At 45.2% G+C, this 24,521-nt stretch overlaps 2 protein-coding genes across 3 annotated transcripts; both read left to right on the top strand.

The window, feature by feature from the left end:
- The first annotated feature begins 317 nt into the window (after positions 1 to 317).
- On the top strand, positions 318 to 16,424 carry METTL13 (methyltransferase 13, eEF1A N-terminus and K55). 2 transcript variants are annotated; one of them, XM_011745964.3, is made up of 8 exons: positions 318 to 793; positions 2,398 to 3,157; positions 4,557 to 4,756; positions 6,422 to 6,617; positions 9,144 to 9,308; positions 10,714 to 10,932; positions 13,110 to 13,241; positions 15,188 to 16,424. In XM_011745964.3, exons 1-8 carry the CDS (start codon positions 641 to 643, stop codon positions 15,460 to 15,462), a joined length of 2,100 nt encoding a protein of 699 aa, XP_011744266.1. In that variant the 5' UTR covers positions 318 to 640; the 3' UTR covers positions 15,463 to 16,424. The 2 variants fall into 2 exon arrangements, with proteins under 2 accessions (XP_011744266.1, XP_024649414.1); XM_024793646.2 differs by having other exon boundaries at positions 340 to 793; positions 2,398 to 2,697; positions 4,565 to 4,756.
- Positions 16,425 to 20,181: 3,757 nt separating this feature from the next.
- Positions 20,182 to 23,595, top strand: LOC139355895 (uncharacterized). Its single transcript, XM_071068495.1, has 3 exons — positions 20,182 to 20,196; positions 21,024 to 21,280; positions 22,148 to 23,595. Exons 1-3 carry the CDS (start codon positions 20,182 to 20,184, stop codon positions 22,701 to 22,703), a joined length of 828 nt encoding a protein of 275 aa, XP_070924596.1. The 3' UTR covers positions 22,704 to 23,595.
- Positions 23,596 to 24,521: the final 926 nt, after the last annotated feature.

Below are 24,521 nucleotides of genomic sequence, written 5' to 3' on the forward strand. Positions count from 1 at the left end.
ATTAAGCCGGCTCCAAGACAAAGCGGACGCCGAGCCCGGGAAGGAAGCGCGCTCTCCGCCCCGCCTAGAGGGAAGGCCCAGCCTCAGCACAGCAGCGCTCCCTCGGCACCCGGACGTGACCTAGTTCTCACAGAGGCCCGGCCTCTTCCGCCACAAGTGCAGCCCGCGGTCCCGCCCCGTCCCGTGAATGGTCGGCCGGCCTCACGTCTAAAAAGCGTTTAGGTGCCTGCGACCGAGGCTCGGGAGAAAGGCGAGCACGTCTCAGCCAATGAGGTGATAGAAATGCAAAGCAGCGACCAACGACTAGCTGGGATGGGCTGGGCCGGCCGACGAATCACGAGGTCTCGCACCCGGATATGGTTGCTGGGCTCGGAAATCTAGCTCGGGAAAAGCGTGAGGGACTCTTCACGTGGGGCAAGGACAGCAGGCGCGGAGGAGGGGGCGAGCGTGTGTGAGATTCAGTGGCCCGTGCGTTTGTTGTGTAAGGGTCATCCAGGGGGAACAAATCAATGTGGCTGTTTTTCCGTGGAAAGAATTGCCACTGCAGTGTCCCGGAGCCTGCGTGTGGTGGGCAAGCTCCTCAGATGGTATCTCACAGGGAGTAGGGGAGTCTTGAAAACGCAGCTCCGGCGGTAGGAACATGAACCTCTTACCTAAAAGTTCCAAGGAGTTTGGCTCCGTTGACTACTGGGAGAAGTTCTTCCAGCAGCGAGGAAAGAAAGCTTTCGAGTGGTATGGAACCTACCTGGAACTGTGCGGGGTTCTACACAAATACATCAAGCCCAGGGAAAAGGTGAGGAGCGCGGCCTGTCAGCCCTTGCTACGTGCTCCGGAAGGTGGGAACTAGTAACAGGAGTCTTGCACTTGGTGGACAGTGACAGGCGGGAGGACCCTAGCTGGACGCATATTTCAGCATTTCCTGAATTTTCCCTGCTAAAAGACAAACTAAAATACTCTTTCAGCCTGGGCGTGGTGGCTCACGCCTGTAATCCCAACACTTTGGGAGAGCGAGGTGGGAGGATCGCTTGAACCCAGGAGTTCGAGACTAGCCGGGGTAACATAATGAGATCTCGTCTCTACAAAAAATGAAAAAAATAGCTGGGCGTGGTGGCGCGCATCTGTAGTTCCAGCTACTCAGGAGGCTTAGGTGGGAGGATCGCTTGAGCCCAGGAGGTTGAGGCTGCAGTGAGCCATGATCACTCCACTGCACTCCAACCTGGGTGACAGAGTGAGACGCTGTCTCAAAATTTTTTTTAAAGGTTTGCAGGTAATAAACCTCCCACCCCAACTCATTCTTGGATTAATGACCCTACTTGAAGAGTGACTTCCAATCTTCTGTCACTGTATTCCTGTGCAACCTGCGGCAGTTGTGACCTTGTGTATGAATTTGTTTTTCAAATAGTTGTTCAGTGCTCTCCGAGTTTCAGGCACTGTGCCCAGTCCTTAAGCTATAAGAGCATTAAGACATAAACCCTGCACATGTTCCAGAAGTGAAACATGATAAGTACAATAATGGGTTTGGTAATAGGTGAGATTGTACTGGAGGTTGGGAAGGAGGAAAGGTAGAAAACTAACATTTGCGGGTAAGCTTTATGTGCCAGACCTTTATTGGGTGCCGTGTATATGCATGTGCAGTCTTTGAATTCTCATCATAAACTCAGGTGAGTGGCCCTGGATGCATTTTACAGATGAGGAAACTGAGGCCTTGAGAGCCACTTTTTTTTTTTTTTTTTGCCCAAGATCATGCCCAAGTGGTCATGTGGGGATTTAAACTCAGGCCTGTCTGGCTCAAAAGCATATGCACATCTCTTTGTACCATGCTTTTCCAGAGATGGCAATATCAGAATTTCTAAGTTTGAATGGAAGATTGCTCCCTGGAGAGGGAGACAACAATCTGAATTTTAAGTTTGGCTTCAGAAAATAGCTGAATATTGTGAGATGGAATCTGTGATGGAAGTAAGATTTGAATCCTCACAAAGTGTACTTTATTGTCTAATGGAGCCAAAGGCATGAGTAGATTGAGGAAATATGGTTATTCCCGGCCTAGGATTTCAACTGTAACTCTATATTTGGATTCTCTGACTTCCTATTAATTCCCAAGTAATAAGTGCATGTTTTAGAGAAAAGAACAATTATGATTAATTTGTTTCTGCAACACAAAGCCCATTCTTATATAACTTGTATTGTAGCTGAATGTGGTTTTCACTAGTGAGTATCTATGTGGTGGTTCAAGATAGAGTCTAGAATCAGCTCTGCAATGTTGCTGTTTCCCTGGTAGTAGCATCTCCACCTTCTGCAAATGTGCCTCAGCCAAGGTGAGACTTGATTCCTTGAAGTACCTGAAGCACAGTCCTTTGCTTTGATTACCTTCCTCTTGTCTGCGAATTTTTTCTCCAGGTGCTGGTGATTGGGTGTGGCAACTCAGAACTGAGTGAGCAACTGTATGATGTGGGCTATCGGGATATAGTGAACATCGACATCAGTGAGGTTGTCATCAAGCAAATGAAGGAATGCAATGCCACGCGACGGCCCCAGATGAGCTTCTTGAAGATGGACATGACACAGATGGAGTTTCCCGATGCCTCGTTCCAGGTGGTGTTGGACAAGGGCACCCTGGATGCTGTCCTGACAGATGAGGAAGAGAAGACCCTGCAACAGGTGGACAGGATGCTGGCTGAGGTTGGCCGTGTCCTGCAGGTGGGCGGTCGCTATCTCTGCATCTCCCTGGCTCAGGCTCACATCCTGAAGAAAGCAGTGGGCCACTTCTCCCGGGAGGGGTGGATGGTGAGGGTGCACCAAGTGGCCAACAGCCAGGACCAGGTGTTGGAAGCAGAGCCTCAGTTCTCCTTGCCTGTCTTTGCCTTCATCATGACCAAGTTCAGGCCAGTCCCTGGCTCTGCCCTTCAGATCTTTGAGCTGTGTGCTCAGGAGCAGGGCAAGCCTGTGCGGCTGGAGAGTGCCGAGCGGCTGGCCGAGGCGGTGCGGGAGCGGCAGCAGTATGCCTGGCTGTGCAGCCAGCTGCGCCGCAAGGCCAAGCTGGGGAGTGTGTCTCTGGACTTGTGCGATGGGGACACGGGGGAGCCACGCTACACCCTCCACGTGGTGGACAGCCCCACTGTGAAACCATCGCGGGACAATCATTTTGCGATTTTCATCAGTGAGTTGGGATTGCTCCCTCTCTTCCCTGGAGGGGCTGGCTTACAGGGGCTGGGACTTGGGCTGGGGTTTGGGCTGGGGCTGAGGCTGGGTTGGGGCTTTGGTGGGATTCTTGACTGTTTTTATCTTGCAGGGGTTTGTACTTCCAGAGGATTAGACTACCCAAGGCATGATGAAAAGAGAGTAATAGCTTTCTAGCAACCTACTGCGAGTTGAGACCTATTCCTTCTCATTTGCCATTGCAAAGGCTTGATGAATTGTGAGAATGGGGTTGGTAGGGGAGAGAGAATAGAGATACATTTAGGAGGTCACATATGACATAGAGATGCTAGTTTCTTGGTAGCATGGAGTAATGGAAGTAATGCTGGACTAGCAAGTCTAAGACATAGGTTCTAGTCCCAGCTGTATCCTGTGAGCTGCAGGACCTGGGAAAGTTGCTGTGCTTGTCTGCAAAATTTAGAGAGGCAGCATAGGATAGCAGCTAAAAAAGTGAGCTCTGGAACCAGACTGTTTGGGTTTCAGTTTTGGCTCAGTCATTTCCTGATGGTATGACATTAGACAGATTACTTTTCTTTCTCTGCCTTGGTTTTCTCACCTATAAAGTGGGAGTGTAACTCTGGTATAGTGGTGAGAAGTATAAAAGCTCTTAGAAATGGTACCTGGCCTTGGAAGTGCTGTGTAAATATTAACGATTATTATTGAAAGCAGTAAGTGATACCAGATTTACCTTAAAAAGGATAAAAAAGATAGCAGGAGGAAATGCTTTCAAAAGTAGAACATTCTAGACAAACGCAAAGTGTTAATGGTCTTGGTGTTATGGTAGTTTGTTTCCTAGTGACTGAACCAGTTTTTCAAGTATTCTATAATTCTACCTGTCCATGTGTGGAAATAAATAGTGCAGTGAATACAAGCGTGGGTAGAGTCTGGGGCTAGAGCCTGGGTTTGAGTCTCAGCTTCACCATTTACTTATTGTGTGAAGTTGGGCAAATAGTGTAACTTCTGTTTCTCAATTTCCTCATTTGTAAAAATGGGGATAATACTACTACCTGCAGCTTGGGCTGTTGGAGGATTCCATTAATATGTATTTGTCAACAGCTTGGAGTCATGCCTGGCATGACTTATTTGTGTTGGCATTATTGCTGTTTTTCTTGTGGTAGGTGCCTGCCTCCTTCCCCTACAGACATGCCCACACTTCTTCTCCACCCTTGGTCCTACGTCTTGTCTGGTGGGCTGCTTTGCCCTAGGTGTTGTGAACTAGAGAGTCGTTAGCTCCTCAGTGGGTCACAGTTGGGGAAGATGCTGGTCTTGGACAGGGACTGGCTCCCTTCCATTTGGGCCATATTGGTTGTGGGCTTGAACACTCTTTCCAGGACTCCCTGTAACCAAGTTCTTTTTTCTAGTCCCCCAGGGCCGGGAGACTGAATGGCTCTTTGGCATGGATGAGGGCCGGAAACAGCTGGCGGCCAGTGCTGGCTTCAGGAGGCTGATTACAGTGGCCCTTCACCGAGGTCAGCAGTATGAAAGCATGGACCACATCCAAGCTGAGCTGTCGGCTAGAGTCATGGAGCTGGCCCCAGCTGGGATGCCCGCCCAGCAGCAGGTAACACAGCTTTCGTACAGCTTTCATGGGTCTCTGAGATCATGTTAGCAGCCAGGGAGGCAGAGGGAGCCTTGTCAGGATCTAGGACTAGAGTCTATGACTCTCATCTAATCCTGGATGGGTATCAGCAGCTAAGGGTTACATGGCAGGGAAACCCTGTCCTTTGCCCCAGGCAATGAGAGGAAAGTGAGTACAGTAGGGTCTGTGTCTGGGGGAGCCTCTCAGACTCGATAGACATGGCAGGACGGAAATGCTCTATACATTGTGGGCTCCAGTTCTTCTTAATTTGAGTTGCTCTGACTGTGGGTTTCTTCTTCCACACTTTTTGAGCTGGATTTTCTTGGTCATTTTGCTTCTTAGAACTATCATTATCTAAGGGTATAAATGGGAAAGGGCCAAAACAGCTCAGCACGGTTATCCAGGTATTCACGTTGCTGGTCAGGTGTTTTATTGGGAAGGAAACTGAAGGTTTTTGCCTAAATGGTGATACGGTATTATCAGTTAACACCAACTGTGCCATCCTGGTCACCATGGGTAATGAACAAGTGATTTTACTGCAAGAACTTCATGTTGAGGAGTTGATCCTTTTTTTTTCTTTTTTGAGATAGGGTCTTGCTCTGTTGCCCAGGCTGGACTGGAGTTCAGTGGTGTGATCACGGCTCACTGCAGCCTCAGCCTCAACCTCCTGGGTTCAGACCGTCCTCCCACCTCAGCCTCTGGTAGTAACTGGGACTATAGGTGCAAACCACCATACCTGGCTAGTTTTTTTTACATTTTTTTTTAGAGACGGGGTCTCCCTGTGTTGCCCAAGCTTTGATCCTTCTTGATAGGTGGGAAAGCAAAGGTATCTAGAGGCTTGGTGCAAATAGTAACAGTTCTGAAAAAAAGAACCTAGGCTTCTGGGTGCCTGGCCTGTGGTTCTGTCCACTAGGCTGACTTGTGTTTACAGAAGAATGTGTGTTTGATTCTTCCTGGCCAACTTTGGGGTTGGTGACCCCTATTTCAGGGAAGCCCAGATCCTCTGGGGAGCTTCATTTGTGACCTCTCACCAGTGCCTGAGTCTGCAGGGTCAGGAGATACTGGTGATTATTAAATAGTCTTATAGGTCTTTAAAAAAAGAAATAGATATAAAGATAGGGGGAAGGAGTGGGAAAGTTTAGGGGGAAAGTATATCTTTCTCGTAAGGTTTAGAAAAATGGGGGAAAAAATAGATGAGAATAATTAGGGGAAAGGAAAATTTCTCTAGATTTGGAGTGGTTGTTTCCCCCATGGATTTTGTTATCTTTATTCTTGTGTAGATTCCTTCTCATAATCACAGCCTCTTCCTGAGGGTTCCCTCTAGCTTGTGTTATTCTGGACTATTGAGAGTTCTTTTAGGGTTTACTGATGAGAAACCCCTAAAAGAACTTGGGGAGAATCAACTGCATCTCACTAGTTGTTTGAAAGATACTTATGTGTTCAGTTGATTTTCAAAAGATGAGTTAAACCTCTTAGATCGGTTCAAAGGCTCCAGAAAAGTGCTTTCATAGAATGGCAAATCTTTGGAGTAGTTGTTGTTTAGAACCATGGTATAGGGATATATACACACAAAGGGGAAGGGGTTATAATTTCTCTTATTTCTTAAATGAACTACTGTTTTGACCACATCTCTGGTTGTACCTTCAGGTGCCCTTTCTGTCTGTGGGTGGGGACATTGGGGTCCGGACTGTTCAGCACCAAGACTGCAGTGCCTTGAGCGGTAACTATGTCATCGAGGACGTGCAAGGGGATGACAAGCGATACTTCCGGCGACTGATTTTCCTTAGCAACAGGAATGTGGTGCAGTCAGAAGCCAGGTTGCTGAAGGATGTGTCTTACAAAGGTGAGATGTCATAGGCGCCGTGGTGGGACCCAGGTCGCCGTGGCATGGACTACATTTCCTGGGAGCTTGGCCGAGATGTAGAACGGACCTGGGTGTCTGTGAATTCTTAACCATCTGGACTCTTAGGGTGTGAGCAGCGATAAGCAGAGTACATTCTGTTCTTGAGCAGAGTCTGGCTCTGAAGTGATAAGGGGCGTGGGTAGTGAAGCCAAATACATGTGATAATCGCCTTAATGTCTTCAGTTTAAGGGCATCTGTTTTGCAGGTGCTCCATGTACATCTGTGTATTGTTTCAGTAGGCGTCTGTGAGGTGAGCCAGAACCATGGAAGTTGCAGGTGAGCCCTGCCCTCCATTGTGTGACTCACCTGTTTCAGAGGGTTTTGGAGTTGGCGGGTGACTTAGAGGCCATCTAGTATAGCACTGTTCAGTAGAACTGTCTGTGATGAAGGAGATGTTTAGTACCTGGGTTTCTAATGTGGTCGTGACTAACCTTATGTAGTGCTGAGCGTTTGGAATGTGGCTAGTGTAACTGAGGAACTGAATTTTTATTTTCTTTAATTCTAATTAATTTACATTTACATTTCAACAGACACAGGGGGCTAGTGGCTAGTATTGGACAGTGTAGATCTAAATCATCTCCTCTAGGATCCCTTTAAGTGGTGTCCCAGCTGTCACTCAGAAACTCCCCCTGATGGGGAATCAATAGTTTGTTTTTACCTGTGTTTCTCACAGGCTGTGTTAGTTTGTGTTTTAAAGGTGATACTTGCTCATTGAAATCACTTCAAAAGTCAAATGTAGAGAGTGAAAAGTGAACGCCCCTCACCTCTCCGTCTCTAGTGCATTTTCCCTGTCTGAGGCACAGAGATTCAGGGATGGAAGCTGAAATGGCTCTCCTGATTCCCAGTTGTTCCCTTTGCCTGGCTTGCCTGCCCTCATAGCAAGGCCATCTGGGAGGAGGGTGGAGACAGAGAATTCAGATGCTTAAGGTTGTGGACTTGCTCTGAACTAGGATCAAGTTACCCAGCGAAATGGTTTTTTTCTTTAGGGGTTTTCCCTGGCCAAGAGCACCCAAGATTGTTGGGTTTCTGCCCTATTATTTGGCCACTCTGGCTACAGGTTGGTCCAGTTTCATCTCACTAAAATCTCAGTAAAATTGCTTAAAAGGACATTTTGCCCCTTTCAGTTTGGGTTTCAGGTTTTTTCACTATTGTCATGTTCCTTGACTTCTTGGTAGCACTTTGTTCTCATGGAAAGAATGTTCCCTCTCATGGGAGTATTGGTGAGCAAGAAGGAGAGCATATTAAAAAGTGATTTAATATCTGAAAAGCAGCCCGACCCCACTCATCAATGCCCTTTGCTGCTGGGGAATGCAGCTGATCCCTATGAAGACACAGCCATCTGTTTAGTATGATATTCTGCAGCAGTGAAGGGAGTGGGGAGAGGGAAACGGGAGTGGCTTTTTCGGATTTATTTCTTTTTGAATACTTGTGATTTTCTTCTTCAGCAGAGGTTGGTAGTGCTACCTGTGTGGCATAGCAGAAAGATGATAGGTGATGGAGACAGGCAGTCCGAGGTTCAACTCCTGTCTCTACCATCTGCTGATTCCCTATTTACTTAACACTTCAGTGGCTCAGTGTGTTCATGTGCCAAGAATTGGAATGATAAGGTTGTTAGAAGAGCGAAAAGAATAAAAGTTACGGTATAGTAATTGGCACATAGGAGGTGATTAGTAACTTTACCTTTCTTTAAAGGACTTTATGAGTAATCTTTTCTCCTGTTAGTGGCCTTACATTTCTCAGAGGGGAGGTACCAAGGCTCCTCAGTTGAGTTTTCCCAGGTTTTTGAGTGTGCATTTGCCATTTCCTTTTCCAGGTTCCTTGCATCCATTGTATATGTTAAATGTTTAACAACTGTCTCGTTGTGGGGCAGGGTGGGGGGGGCACATCCTGATTTATAGTGTTTATCAGTTCTCTAGTATAAATACCACCACTGTGTTTGTTTGTTTTACGTTGCTTATAAAGGAATACCTGAGACTGGGTAGTTTATAAAGAAAAAAAGTTTATTTTGGCTTATGGTTCTGCAGACTGTACAAGAAGCATGGTACCAACATCTGCTTCTGGTGAGGCTTCAGGAAGCTTACAATTATCACAGAAGGTGAAGGGAGAGCAAGCACATCACATAGCAAGAGAGATGCCAGGCTTTTTTGAACAACAGCTCTAGAGTGAGAACTCACTCAATACCATGGGGAAGGCACCCAGCCATTCATGAGGGATCTGCCCTCATGACCAGCATGGTGGCTGTGACATTGGGGATCACATTTCAACATGAGGTTTGTAGGGGACAAACGTCTAAATGATTTCACTATGGCCATTTTCCGGCTATCACCATGATGTCAACCAGTTTGCAAAATTTTAACGATTAGGTCTTTTGAGTCTATTCAAGCCATCTGGAGCACACTGCTGCTGGTAACCCTTGCTTCCTGAGGACTAGTGTACTAAGCATGGAACTTCATATCTCTTGTTTAGCCCAGAAGAAGCGGAAAAAGGACAGGAAGAAGCAGCGGCCTGCTGATGTGGAGAACCTCCCTGCAGCCCCGGGGCAGTCCATTGATAAGAGTTACCTGTGTTGTGAACACCACAAAGCCATGATCGCTGGCCTTGCCCTGCTGAGAAACCCAGAGCTACTCCTAGGTGAGAGAGATGTCACTGCCTTCCACAGAAGGGAGCATAAAGATTACAGACCTAAACAATTGGTGTCACCTGCATTGTAGTTGAAGAACAGCGATTATAAGCTGACAGTGTATCTTTCTTCATCTCAACCATGTTAAAAGTTAATGAGCAGTCTAATTAACTGTTGCCTCCAACTCAACCTGTTATATTGAAATTGTATTGAAATATGTTAGGGTCTAAATGGCATTTTTTCTGTTCATTTCTTTTTAAAATTAAGGTATATCGTGTATTCAGTGAGACATGTAAAAATACAGAGTTTAATTATTCAGCTTTTCTATAATGCATCATTTGAACATAAGATGCAATTGTATCTTGAAGTTCTACTTTCTAAAAAGATTCATATTATAGTTAATGCAGTCATAGCCTTATTACTAATAGCAGGTTTGGATCTGACTGCATTAGTAAAAATGTTCATGTTTCTGTCTGTGATTATAACTGTTTTCACCTGAAGTCCCTGAATGTGCCTTCTTGGAACACCCTATACTTTTGTCCTATTGTAGTGTTGATATATGTCACTAGAACCTCAGTTCTTAGATTTAATTCTCAGGGATTGTCTCCTTCGGGTGACTTGTTTTTTTGTTGTCTTCCTTTGATCCCCCTGTGGTGGCTGTGCTGTGTGCTTAGGAGCAGGAGTTGGGCCTTTGTTTTCCTGTGATGTGTGGAACTTGAATGGCTTACCCTTACTTGGTGAGGGTGTCTGAGAAGACAGTGTGGGCTTTTGAGTCAGGGGCAAGGGGCATTGCACTTCTTTTGCCTTTTAATCATGAGCAGGATTGCTTGGCCACTCTTCCTCCCTTTCCTAGAGAGGGTCTAATAACTCTTATAGTGAGGAATCTTCTTTTTTTTGAGACAGGGATTCACTCTTGCCCAGGCTAGAGTGCAGTGGTACGATCACAGCTCACTGCAGCCTTGACCTCCTCAGGCTCCCACCTCAGCTTACCATGTAGCTGGTACCACCGGTGTGTGTCACCATGCCCAGCTAATTTTTCTACTTTCTATAGACAGGATTTCACCATGTTGCCCAGGCTGGTCTCGAACTCCTGAGCTCAAGTAATCTGCCCACCTCGACCTCCCAAAGTGCTGGGATTACAGGTGTGAGCTACTGCCCCGGCCACTTTGAGATCTTTAAGAGACCATAATAATAACACATTAGTTCACCTTCTGGATCTAGTCATCATGAATCCAGGATTGAGTTATCAGATGTCAAATTGACTCTTAGATTTCTGGAATGAGACAGGGAGACCTCTAAATCTTGTATCCCCTGAGTGGAGACAGTGAGCTGACCTAGGCTTTTGCCTTCCCTGAGGCTGGTACAGAATTTTCCAGTGAACAGATGGCAATGTGATGCTCTATTCTTTTTTTACAGAGATCCCACTGGCATTGTTGGTGGTAGGCCTGGGCGGAGGCAGCCTCCCCCTCTTTGTCCACGATCATTTCCCAAAGTCCTGCATTGATGCTGTGGAGATCGACCCCTCCATGTTGGAAGTGGCCACCCAGTGGTTTGGCTTCTCCCAGAGTGACCGAATGAAGGTCCACATTGCAGACGGCCTGGACTATATCGCCAGCCTGGCAGGAGGAGGAGAAGGTACTGCTCTTGGAGCATTTGAAGAGGTGTTGAAGGATGATTGGTCTGACATTGTCAGGCCCGTAAGGGCCTCTACAGTTTATCTCTAAGAGAGTGGCATGAGTTCATTCCAGTCTTCAGCCTGTTCATTTGTTGATATACTTACTCACTAGAATACCAGCTATATACTTAGCACTGTGTCAGGTATGAATGTATAGCAATAAGTAAAACAGGCCATTCCTGCCCTTATGGTGCTAACAGACCAGTGGGCTTTTTTCTGACCCGTAAGCTTGTCATTTCCTCACCATCTTAGGAAACCTGAAGTCTAACTGGGCAAAGAAACAGAGAAGAAAAGGTGGAATGTGTGTTGGGAGGTGTTTCTTGTAAATATTTCAACTGGAGGTAAAGCCAGAAATAGAGCAAAACAGTATTCATGTAAGATCAGTGGTTTACAACCTCAGGGTCCAACATTTGGTAATGTATGGAGACAATTTTTGGTTGTCACAGATCAGGGGGTGAGGGATGTTGCTACTGACATCTAACTGGTAGAGATCTAGGATGCTAGTAAACATTTTACAATGTGCAGGACAGGCACTGATGATAGAATTATCTGGCCCAGAATTTCCACGGTGCTGAGGTGGAGAAACCTTTATGCAGATGCTACTCTATGGGAATTCTGATAGGCCTTCTGCAACTAGAATTAAGGTTCCATTTGCTCTAGTAATTTGCATCCCAGATTTAGGACAAAAACCATAAGCATAATAATTTTCTGCAAAATACTAGGGACAGTAACTCTGCTTATTATACAAATAGGCTGCTGGTGACTTTAGTACTTTCTGGAGCTTAAGTCCTTCGGGGAGAAGGCAGTTAGGTTGGTTCAGTTCTGCTGGGGAGCTCAGGACACCCTTCCTGGTCTGCTTATTCCATAACAGATACTCTGGTCTCATTGGATTAGAATATTTTCCAGTAAGAGTGTGGCAAACTAGGATGCCTGGGACGAGTATTGAACCGATGCTATCTTAATTTTAATTGCAAGCTGAATTGAATTATAACAGTTTCACAGGTTCCCTCTCTGAGGCTAGGGTTAGTTTAGGTGCCCAAGCCCAGATAGCTAATATGGTGAAGTATTTATGACAGTGCCATGCACATGGTAAGTACTTAATCCACGATGTTACTGCTGTTGTTATCTATAGATTAATTTTCAATGGCTCTGCCCATCTTCTGTAACACTAAAATGTTTCAGATTACTGGAGGGCTCAAGGCTGCAAATGCAGGCTATTGTTTTCCTCAGACTTTGATGAGCCAACATGTTCTCTTTGTAAGAAACCAAAATCAGATCTGTGCTATGAACAATGATAAGCATGCAGCAGTCCTAATTAAATACTTATTAATTATTGAATAATTACTACCACAGTCTCAAAATTTTCTAAAAACATGTCAGTGGCATTGCAGACCTACCCCTATAAAAACAATTTAACATTATAGTAAGGAGCAGATCCAATTCTTCATCAGTTCTTTCTCACCCATTTAGCAAAATCATTTCTTTCTTGAGTCAGCTCTTGTTCATGGAACTATAAAGATAACACTAACTGAAATTTCAGAACATTTTCTCCTATGAGGTAAAATACGCTGTTTTCAGAGTTAAAAGTTACCATTTACTGGGTCAGCCTTTAAAAGCTTAGTCAGCTGCTTTGTCTAGATCAGTGGTCCTCAACTCTGACTGTGTTTAGAATTACCTGGAAAGCTCAAGAAAAATACCAGAGGCTTCCCATCTCTCCTCTCATCTGCCCCCTACCACTCCAGGATGTTTTATTCTGTTGGTCACAGTGTAGTCCGCATTAGAAGCTTCCCAAGGTGATTGTAATGTTCTGCCACAGTCAAAAGCCACTGGTGTTGATGGCCTCTTAACCAAGAAATATTCATGCTAAAGTGGACCCCATTAATGTTTTTGCCTTTGGAAGGTGCTTTTAAATGTGGAAGAATGTTCCATCTTTACTATGGGACACTCTGAACCCTGATGACAAGGACTGCCTTGGGCCATGATGTCAGTGCCCTTATAGGCAAACCACATCCTCTGTGTCATCCTTCTGACTTAGTCACCATGCCCACCACTGGTAAAGAGGAGGTATAGTGTAGGAATGTAAAATGGTATTATTTTATCCAGCAAAGACAAGGACTTGTTTCCTTCTTTTTCCCAGCACGGCCTTGCTACGATGTCATAATGTTTGATGTTGACAGTAAGGACCCAACACTGGGAATGAGTTGTCCACCCCCAGCATTTGTGGAGCAATCTTTTCTACAGAACGTTAAAAGCATCTTGACTCCTGAAGGTATGGAGAACAAAAGGTTGGAGAGGGAGGAGGGAAGGGACCATTAAAAGAAAAATTTATCTTTTTAATGAGAAATGCACAGAAGTGCGAGCTCGATCAGCTTTTCCAAATTGAATACACCCATTTACTAGCACCAGACACAGAAAATTTCCAGCTTGCCAGAAGTCTATCTCTTATCCCCTTTCAGTAACTTGTCCTCGCAAGAGTAATCACTATCTTAACATCTGTCCGCCCAGCTTAATTGTGCCTGTTCTTGTTCTTTATATAAATGGAATCATATGGAATGTTGGAATGTTCTTTTTTTTTTTGAGACAGGGTGTTGCTTTGTTTCCCAGGCTGGAGTGCAGTGGCATGATCATGGCTCACTGTAGCCTCAAACTCCTGGTCTCAAGGAATCCTCCCACCTCAGTCATCTGAGTAGCTGGGACTACAGGTGGATGCCACCAGGCCTGGCTAATTTTTTTATTTTTATTTTTTGTAGAGACAGGATCTCACTATGTTGCCGAGGCTGGTCTCAAACTCCTAGCCTCAAGCGATCCTCCTACCTTGGCCTCCCAAAGTGCTGGGATTACAGGCATGAGCCACTGCACTTGGCTGAATGTACTCTTTCAGTGCCCATTTTCTTTCACTCAACATGATGTTTGTGAGACTCATTCACAGTGTTGTGTTTACATGGCTTATTTTTATTGCTGTGTTGTATCATGTGACTTAACGCAATTCATTTATCCATTCTGCTGTTGGTATTTGGTTTGTTTCCTGTGTGGGTCTATTATAAGTAGTGCTGCCATTAGCATGTTAGTATATGCCTTTTGATGAATTATGTTTTCAGATCTCTTGGGTCTATACACAGGGTTGTAATTGCTGGATCATAGGTTATGGGTATGTTTGGCTTTTGTAGATGCTACCACACAGTTTTACAAAGTGGTTGTAGCAGTTCACACTCCCCCTAGCATGGTGATGCTAGCTACTACGTGATGCTTCCTACACGTGCTGTACCAGGCAGTGTGTTATTTAATCTTCATAGCAGTCCATTGTTTGAATGAGGAAACTGAGGTTGAAGATTTCCCAAGGTGACGCAAGGTAACAGTTGGGGCTCCAACCCAGTGCCTTGTCACCTCAAAACTGGAGCCTTTAATCCTTATGTTAACAGCCCTCTAGGTGTTTTTGATTTGGTGTAAGGCACTGTGGTAACTGACTTGATTTGGAATCTTAATTGTCAGAAGTCAAGGTAACCTTGGCCCTCTCACTGGTTAATAAATACTCTATGGTATGTATGTCAAGAATGTAATATCCCTGTAGAGTTGGTAAATTTTACTTTTGTAGGGAATCACTTTCTATGAATTGATTGAGACGAAGTCTCATTCTGTCACCCAGGCTGGATTTTGGCTCACTGCAACCTCTGCCTCCCAGGTTCAAGAGATTCTCCTGCCTCAGCCCCCCTAGCAGCTCCTGCCTCAGCCTCCCTAGCAGCTGGGATTACAGGGGTTCACCACCATGCCCAGCTAATTTTTATATTTTTAGTAGAGCCGAGGTTTCACCATTTTGGCCAGGCTGGTCTCAAACTCATGACTTTCAGTGATATGCCTGCCTCAGCCTCCCAAAGTGATATGATCATAGACCTGAGCCACCGTGCCCGGCTGGGAATCACTTCTTTCTCAAAGCAATTCTTTGGGAAACTGAGGCGTAGAGAATGGTAAGATAATGTGTGAGTAGCACAGAAGAGCAAGAAATAAAGCTGAAGTTTGTCTATGGCTCACATGCTCCCCATGCTTTTCTCCATCTGCCTTTCTATGCTGTGTATTCTCTGCAAACTCACCACCATCATAAGTGCGTTTTAGCCCATCAGTCTCCTTGGGACAGGAATTGGTATTTTCCTCAAAGCCGATCCTTATCTTTGATATGTCTCCTGATGTGAGGTCATTCTGACTTTTCTTCCTACCCTATAGGTGTTTTTATTCTCAACCTCGTGTGCCGAGACTTGGGGCTAAAGGACTCAGTGCTGGCTGGGCTCAAGGCAGTGTTCCCCCTCCTATATGTCCGGCGAATTGAGGGTGAAGTGAATGAGATCCTGTTCTGTCAGCTGCACCCTGAGCAAAAACTTGCCACACCAGAGCTCCTAGAAACAGCCCAGGCTTTGGAGCAGACCCTGAGGAAGCCTGGGAGGGGTTGGGATGACACGTATGTCTTGTCAGATATGCTCAAGACGGTGAAGATTGTATGATTGCTTAGGCCAAGCAGCCCTCCTGCTTAGACTGACCTTGGACTCCCAGCCTGCCAGAGATTGAAGAAATACAACGCACAGTACTTTTTAAGCTTCATATTTTTCTCGGTTTCACACTCAGCTACATGTGACCTCCAGCTTGGTGAGGTTGCCTGAAGATTAGGGAAAACAAAAATGTCCTTCCCATCTTGTCCTCTTTAGTACCACTTGGGTTGGTTCGTCTTTGCTTCCTACACCATGTCCTTGTGTAGAATTCCCTGCTGAAGCCCCTAGCACACACTGCATGCCTTAACAAGTATGTGCAAGCCCCTCAGGATTCAAGACAGCCAGATTTTATTGCATCTCTACTTATACTGGTTTGCTTTTGATTTATTCCTCTATTAGTTCTGTAGGAGTGATCTCAAGTGAGATAGCAGAGCAAGATGCCAAAAGACTATAAACAGAGTAAGGTTTCTATAGATGTGAGACAGATCTGAGAGAGCATTTACTCTGTCTCCCTGTGGGTGAAACTGCTGCTGAAATGGTTCCAATTTTTAGGAATCTGCTAACCCACTTCATTATTTGACAGCTTTCCTTGATGACCCAAACCTTGTAGCCTAAGCCATTTGTCTTTTGCTCAGTGGAGGGAGTGTATGGACCCGGCCCCATGGCTTTGCATGTCAAAGACCTGGCAGACTAAAGTGTCTGGTGTTTGTTTACTCACATTCGTTGAGTGACAGCTATGTGCCAGACTCTGCGTAAAGAGTGGTGGCAGAAGTGAAAATGTTTAAGAATGACCAAAAACATTACTAATGAAAGTTAATGTGTTCCAGGCATTCTTCTAAGTGGTTTACATGCACTGTCTCATTTAATCTGAGATAAAGGATAGTTAAGCCCAAACTGTATCTAAACCCAAATCTCACTTGGCTGGAAACATCAATCTTAACCATTTATTGAGAACCATTAAACCAATGATTCCAAGACTGGCTTGAATTTTGTCTTTCCTAATTATACCAAGGTTGATTTAATGAGCAGTGCCGTGGAAAATAGGCATTGTCACCATTCACCACCTGGCTTATCTTTCCAGAGACCCTTTAAAAATGGACCCCAAGCTTTCAGGTGAAGCATACAGATGCTCTTCATCCTACGATGGGGTTATACCCTCATAAATCTATCATAAATAGAAAATGCATTTAATACCCTGATAAGCCGTTGTAAACTTGAAAAGTTGTAAGTCAGAGACTGTCTGTATTTCAGTGAGGTTGTCATCCTTAGAAAATAGTGTCAGTCCATTAAGGAGAGGAGAGAGTGCAGAGAAGTGTTTTTAGATCTTATCCATTAGAAATACTTGGTGCTCTTTCTTTAGGCCGGAGTCTTCCCCGGAACCCCGTAATGGGAAGATTATCCCTCATGTCAGGTCTGTGTACCCCAGAGGACCTTACTTGGCAAGTCTTTTCTTTTTTCTTCTTTTTTTTTGAGACAGGGTCTCTCTGTCACCCAGGCTGGAGTGCATTGGCACCATCACGGCTCACTACAGCCTTGACCTTTTGGGCTCAGATGATCCTCCCAACTCTCAGCCTCCCAGGTAGCTGGGGCTACAGCATGTACCACCACACCTGGCTCATTTTTTCGTAGAGACACAGTTTCGCCATGTTGCCCAGGCTGGTCTCTTGACTCCTGGGCTGAAGCCATCCACCTGCCTTGGCCTCCCAAAGTGTTGAGATTACAGGTGTGAGCCACTGTGCCTGGCCACTTCATTTTTTTTTTTTTTTAAATCTCTGAGCTCGTGCAGTGTCAGGATGGGTTATAGAGGCCCAGGGTCTGAGTCAGAGGAGCTTGTCTGCCTGTCCTTGGTCATATCACCCTCATGCTGTGCAGAGTTTGGAGCAGCACATTTGGGTGGCACGGCCAAGCTCGGCATCATCAGAATGATAAGGTTTCAGTTACATCTTAGGGGGAATGGTCCACAGAGTTAGGCACGGATTTACATGTCGCTTCCCACATTCGGAGGTGGGAAGAGGCACTCATGGGTGATGATTATCAAGACTTAAGTATAAAAGAAGAAGGAAATTGGTTATGTGCTGAAGGCTTGAGAAAGACCAAGGGACAGGAGTCAGTTTTTGGCTTAATTTCCTACAAAGGAAATTTGTACCAATGGAGACCAGTATGTTCACCAGAACACTTGGTGGCTGCAGCCTGCTTACTCAAACCCTAGTCTGACTGCCCTCTGGAGCTTGCTGGATTGTGAGGAAAGTTGTGTGTGTACAGACAGCCACTGGCCTGAATCCCATCTTTTCCACTGGAGAGCTTTTCGCTTTTGCACTAATGATAGGCAAATGGTTCCTTATGGGAATTTTGCCTAACTTTAGGGGTGAGAGCTCTAGAGGAGGGGGAGGGTTGGAAGCTTCAATGCCTACCAGACCAAGCAAGTAACAAATATGTAGAGCGAGTGAACCAGGTATAAAACAAAAAGGCTAGGATGAGACCTGTGGCAAACCAGAGAATAAATGTCTCCTCTAAAGGCAGCGGTTGTCCCAGCTGAGTTGTCTTGCAGGAGCACTGTCTTAGCATAGCTAGGTCTTTTAAGAGAAGCCAGAAATCTCGTGTGTGTGTGTGTTGACATTAAAATGTTGGCCAATCAGTATACATCTTCAAGCTATAATCTATTTTGCATAGAGACAGATTATAGGGGAGACAGCCTACAAAATGCCTGAGAATCTGGCATGCACCCTGGTTCTGAGTACAAAACAAGGAGCAAGCCGATAGCAATGAGTTACAAAAGTCTGGAAAAGTCTTATCTATGACCTCGATTTTCTTTAATGGCTACAGCTGAGTGGGGATGGTCCCATCATCCTTGGGAGAGTATACAATTTAGCTTCCCAGGACTATCAGAGAACTGAATGAGAATAAATCACATGACAGTTTGCGCCTCTGCCCCCCCCCCTTCCTAAACAAGTTCTGTGACAATGTAAAATTGGTAAGGCTGCCTATTGCCCTTCTCTGCCTTTTTGCCCTTGTTCCCTACCAATTTTTCAGTGTGTGCCTCCAGTCTTCTGTCATGGCTGCCTGCTAACTGGGCCTCTTCTCTAAGTCTGTCTTCTTATGGGTTGGGTAGACCAGTAGCTACTCTTTTTTTTTTTTTTTTTTGAGATAGGGTCTCACTCTGTTGCCCAGACTGGAGTGAAGAGGCACGATTTTGGCTTACTGCCACCTCTGCCTCCCAGTCTCAAGGAGCCCTCTCGCCTCAGCCTCCTGAGTAGCTGGGACTACAGGCGCACACCACCATGCCCAGCTCATTTTTGTATTTTTGGTGGAGACAGGGTTTCACCATGTTGTCCAGGCTGGTCTTGAACTCCTGGGCTCAAGCAATCTGCCTGCCTTGGCCTCCCAAAGTGCTAGGATTACAGATGTGAGCCACGGTGCCTGGCACAACCAGCAGTTATTCTCAGCTGCACATTGGAGTCATCGGATATGGTAAGCAAAATAATGTTCTCCCCAAGATGTCCATGTCCTAATCCTTGCAACCTATGAATGTTACATTACACTACATGACAAAGGGAAATTAATGTAGCAGATGGATTTGGTGGTGTTAATGAGTTGTCTTCAAAATAGGGAGATTATTTTGAGTAATCAAATTCAGACACTTGGTGGACTCCACATAATCTCAAGAGTCTTAAAATGTGGAAGAGGGAGGCAGAAGAGTCAGTGTCAGAGTGAAGCAATGTGAGGAAGACTCACCACTCACTGCTAGCTTTGAAGACCATAGGCCACTAGCTAAGGAACGTGGGCAGCCTCTAGAAGCTGGAGAAGGTAAGAAAACTAGAGCTTCCCTAGAGCTTCCGGCAGGGAGTGCAACTCCACCAATACCTTGAGTGTAGCTCAGTGAGACCCATTTTGGACTTCTGATACGGAACTATAAGATAATGAATTTGTGTTGTTTTAAGCCCCTACATTTGCAGTAACTTTACAGCACCCCTAGAAATGGAATTTACCTGGGAAGCTTTAAAAAATGCCTAGGCCTGGCCCCACCCCCACAGACTGATTTAATTGGCCTGGAGTGCAGCCTGTGCATCAGAATTTTAAAAAAGCTTTCCAGGTGATGGATGCTGTTTTGCAGCCAAAATTGAGGACCCCTGGGGTAGAGGTTCTGTGGATGGATATGTTACAAGGTAAGGGGGAAGGAATTGCTAGTCTCATTAATGACTGCTGGCTTAGCTCTGAAATGCAAACATCAGCAGTCACTTGGTGATTGGAACATACTCCCCTCCCACCTTCACACTAGCCCACACCTTTTAGCTCTTTGCCCTTTGAGTGGATGGCAGTAGTGTGAGGAGTCAACTTGTTGCATTGGGCGATTTCCTCCATGGGGCACAGCACCCTCACTCCCTGCTATAATTGGGCCCTGAGTGTACCTCCCAAGGACTGCTTAATAAAGCTCAAAGTCTAGCAAACCATAAGTCATGCAGTTTCCCTCTTGTGGCTTGTCTTGCCATTTGGTTCCTGCAGATTTTTAACAGCTAAATGGTCGATCATAAAAAGAATCATTAAGTTGGATTTTTCTTTTTTTTTATACCCAATTGGCATTTTTTTTGGAGAGGTTGTTCTGTGGCAGACACTGTGCTTGTGCTAATAAAAAGAAAGACAGCTTCTGCTCACCAACTAGCTGGGGAGAACAAATTACACAGCACGTGGATGAGTTCAGCAACCATCTGTGCATAAAGCGTAAGGGCAGCATACGAGATGGTCAGATGTTTGGTAAGAGTCTTCTTAGATCCTCCCGCTGGGCAGACAAAAAAATCCAGCCTCAATAAAAACTGCCCCCTTAAAGTGACGGAAGGCTGGACTCATGGTTTTGTTTTTCCATCCCAGGTCTCACTTGGTTCCTGTGCTTCCCACTAGATGGCACTAGAAATCACATTTAAGTGCTTGGGTGCTGTAAATAATTCTTCTTGGGAACATGGCACTTCCAGGGGCTCTTTCACCTGAGCCATATTTCCTGTGTCTTTCTCTGGTCAGTAAAGACAGACTTCTACTTGACCTATTGTTCTCTTGCTTCACCTGGTAGCCTATGCCCTCTGCTCTTCCACTGTCACCTGTTTTCCTTGCCACGCACATGGAGACAGCACCATTTTCTCCAACGGTGGAAGCCTGTATAAGGCAGAGATCCTTTTACCCCTACATCCCTGATTTTAGAAGTAATGGCAGGAAATACAGCAATGGAATAATGCTAGTAAGACGTGAAGCTAGCGGCATATAAGAAGACAAAAATGTAACAACATACATCTGGGCCTGAGCTGGCATGTCTTCAAGTTTTCTGCCAAGATGTAAGTCATTTTTATCATAGTAGTAAACTGGTAGATAAATGCTAGTAGAAGTAAAATTTGATTGAAATGGATTTTTTTTTGGAAACCTACCTGCAGTGGGTTGAATAGTGACTCTAAAAAGAAATATCCAAGCGTTAAACCCCAGAACCTATAAATGTGAGCTTATTTGGAAAAAGGGCCTTTTGCAGATGTAATTAAGTTGAGAATCTCAAGCTGAGATTATGTTGGATTGGCGTGGACCTTAAATCCAATGATAAGGACTTAGAATGGAAGGGGAAACGAGACAAGGGAGACACGGGAGAAGGACATATGAAGACAGAGGTAGACTGGGGAGACATCCCCGCAAGCCAAAGAATGACAGGGATTGCTAGCAGCTACCAGAAGCTAGGAAAGAGGCAAGGAATGATTCTCCCTCAGAGCCTCCAGAGGGACCCACCCGCTGACACTTTGCAGACTTCTGGCCTTTACAGTTGTGAGAGAATAAATGTCAATTGGCTTAAGCCATCAAGTTTGTGGTAATTTGTTTCAGCAGCCTTGGGGAATGAATATATAGCCTAAAAGGGCTTTGTGCCACCCCACAGAACCATTAACGCTAGTCTCATGAATGACTGCTGGTTTGGCTCTGAAATGCAAACATCAGCAGTCACTTGGTAATTGGAATATATTCCCCTCCCACCTTCACACTAGCCCACACCTTAGCTCCTTGCCCTTTGAGTGAATGGCAGTGGTGTGAGGAGTTTGGCCTCCCAAAGTGCATGGGCTCCGGGCCACATGCTACCCCAGATGTGTTTAGCCTTCACCAGACATTTTAAATAAAATCGATGGATTAGAAAATCATTTTATACAAAATCTTTAAAATCTCTGGATTCTTTTGAGAATTTAGAAGTTCCTGTGATGACAGGCCCATGTTCATGCTTGGCTGGAACTGGCAAGCATCTGTGCCTTGTGGATGGGTGGTGTTTGCCACAGTCCTCACTGCTTTCTGTGTCTTTCGTGCATTTATGTTACATGCCTGGTCCTGCAGGCATTATAGTTTGTAGCTCCTACAAATGTGGCAGGATAGGTAGGCTGGGAGACACAATCCCTTTTTTAGAATATGGGGAAAGGAGTTCCTGGTTTTGTAGTCAGTAGTTCTGGGTGTTTTTTTGTTATATAGCAGCACAGCTTAGAAGGTGGTTTCAAAATCTGGTTGCACAACAAAACCATCTGGGGTCCATTTCCTATGTACTGATTCTGGACCATATCCCAGACCTACTATGTCAGAATTTTGGGGGGGTGTGTGTGTGGGTTGGGGTGGGGGGGGGGGGTGATGGAGTAGGATGGTGGTAGAGCCAAGGAATCTGCATTTATAAAACTCTTCAAGCAATTCTGATAATAAACAGGCCTAGAAATAGCTGCCATAGGATATTATTTTTCAGCACTGGAAAGGGAGGCAGTTTGGGTTTTCTATTTCACTGGAGATCTTTGAGGCATGTTGTTTTAAAAAAAAGTCAAGATGGCAGAAGTGGAGCAGAAAAAGCAGCGAAGCAGAAGCAGCAGACCTTCTGCAAGTTCACCTCCTGCGGCGTGCACCCCGACCTGCTGCGGGACTTGTCACGCGAGCAGCGAATGAAGCTGCACTGTGGCCTATGGCAGAACCAGCACTCGCTGCTGAAGGGCCTGTGCAAGGTCAAGAAGTGGGCACTGCCTATGCAGAAGCCAGAGGTGGTGAACGCGCACCTGCAGGACATGATCATCCTGCCCGAGATGGGAGACAAGATGGTGGATAGCATGGTGGGCGTCTACAACGGCAAAGCCTTCAACCAAGTGGAGGGCAAGCCCGAGAGGATTGGCCATTACCTCGATCACCTACAAGCTTGTGAAGCACTGCCCGGCCAGGCATCAGAACCACCCACTCTTCCCGTTTCACCGCCCTCAAGGAGTCTGCTCAGCCAATAAAGGCACACACATTTCTTAAATAAAAAAATAAATAAATAAATAAATAACAAAATGTCTTCTCACGGAAATTTGAATGATTGCAATATTTTGTGGAGCTAAGGGTTTGAATTAGATTCGTTCTATTTATGAAACCAAGAAACTTGGTTTCTAGCTACAAACCAAGAGTGGCAAAACAAGATTGGTTCTTTAATGAAGGCATAAAATAAACACCTAATCAATATAGTGATATCTTTTATTTATCTAGGCAAGATGGTACAATACTCTGCAGGACCCCTTCAGCACATCAACAAGTCCTATAGCCCGTCTTCTCTGTTTATTCTCATAAAAGCTGGAAATAGTTATTTCAGGGTTGTAGATTAAATCTCAGCTGAACCAGTACTATGCCCACAAGATGGTACTGTCCTCTGCAGGGCCTCTTCAGCAGGTCAACAAGTCCTATAGCCCACCCGGGTTCTGTTGAGATTTAATCTATAACGCTGAAAAAAGCTGGAAATCATGATTTCCAGCTTTTATTCTTGAAAATAAGGCTTGGATCTCTACCAGTCTTCTGAGGATGCTAATAGACTACCCAGGAAGGAAGAAGGAAATTGTGAGGGTATTTAAAGAAAGTTGTTAGGGGAAATGAAGTTGCCGTTATTTTGGTCAAGGAAGGTTACAGTACTACAAAGCACTGCATACAGATTCAACTCATAAGGACTTTATTAAATGATTCTTTTATTCAATTAACATTTATTGGAGTGCCTACTATGTATCAGGCACTTTTCTATTGCACTAGGAGTACTGTAATGAATAAAAGTAATACAAGTCCTTGTTCATGAGCCTTATACTTAAGAAAAATGAAAGGATAGCTTCATTAATGTGTGGCAGGTGCTTTTCATAGGCAGTATGACTGTTATGTGGTCTATATTAATTTATTAATTTTTAAGGCTCTTATATTAGCATGTCCTGCAGAGAAACAAGGCTGAGCCCCCATTGAATGCTATTAATTTGCAGAAGCCATTAGGTGCAATTTTCAAGTTAAATTTCAGGGGTACCGCCAACTGAATGTTTGCATACCTAGCACTTTGCTTACCAGAAGAGCTATTTTCTCATGGCCACCACAGCATCTGCTTCCCCATAGGAGAATGAATAAGCCTCAGGCCATTTGAAAAATGGACCACAGAAAAATTTCCTATAAAGGGCCCTGTGGATGGGCTAGGCCACTCAACCCATTTTCTAGTTATCACGTGGCAGATCTAGGGCTTACCCCCAACCCAAGGCTGGTGATGTGACTCTTAAACATTTTGCCTCCCATGAAACAGCACAGTTGTGGTAAGGAAGGCTGGCCAATGAGTTACAAGTATAGACTAGGTTGATTCCAGGTCATTCATTGGTGAGAGGGCAGAGCCAGGACTAGCTACATGTCTCTAGGTTTCCAGTTCAGCGCTTGCCACTATGATAACCATCTTGTTTCTTTGAATGCAAAAGTTGAGAACCCTAGCAACATGAAGATGTTAAAATGTCATCTGTTTTGCTGTCCAATCAAGATTGATGGACCGAGAATGGTTGTGATGCCCTAGCAGAGTGCTCAGTAGACCCAGCAAGTGAAGTCGTTGTGGAAAGGCATTGGTGTGAAAGCTGTGGGTGTTATCAGGACCCAGAGCTGCAGTGGTCTGGTACCTCAGCCAGAGCAGAGAATTTCCTTTATTGAGACTTAGCTGAGACCTGCACTACACGAAGACCTGGAGGTCACCATGCAGGCACACAGGCACAGGGATAGAAGCTTTACTCTTTTCCTTCACTCCTCTCTTTGATCCTTTGTTAAGCTCTAGCCACACG

The sequence above is a fragment of the Macaca nemestrina genome, chromosome 1 (assembly GCF_043159975.1).
Source record: "Macaca nemestrina isolate mMacNem1 chromosome 1, mMacNem.hap1, whole genome shotgun sequence".
Classification (NCBI taxonomy): domain Eukaryota; kingdom Metazoa; phylum Chordata; class Mammalia; order Primates; family Cercopithecidae; genus Macaca; species Macaca nemestrina.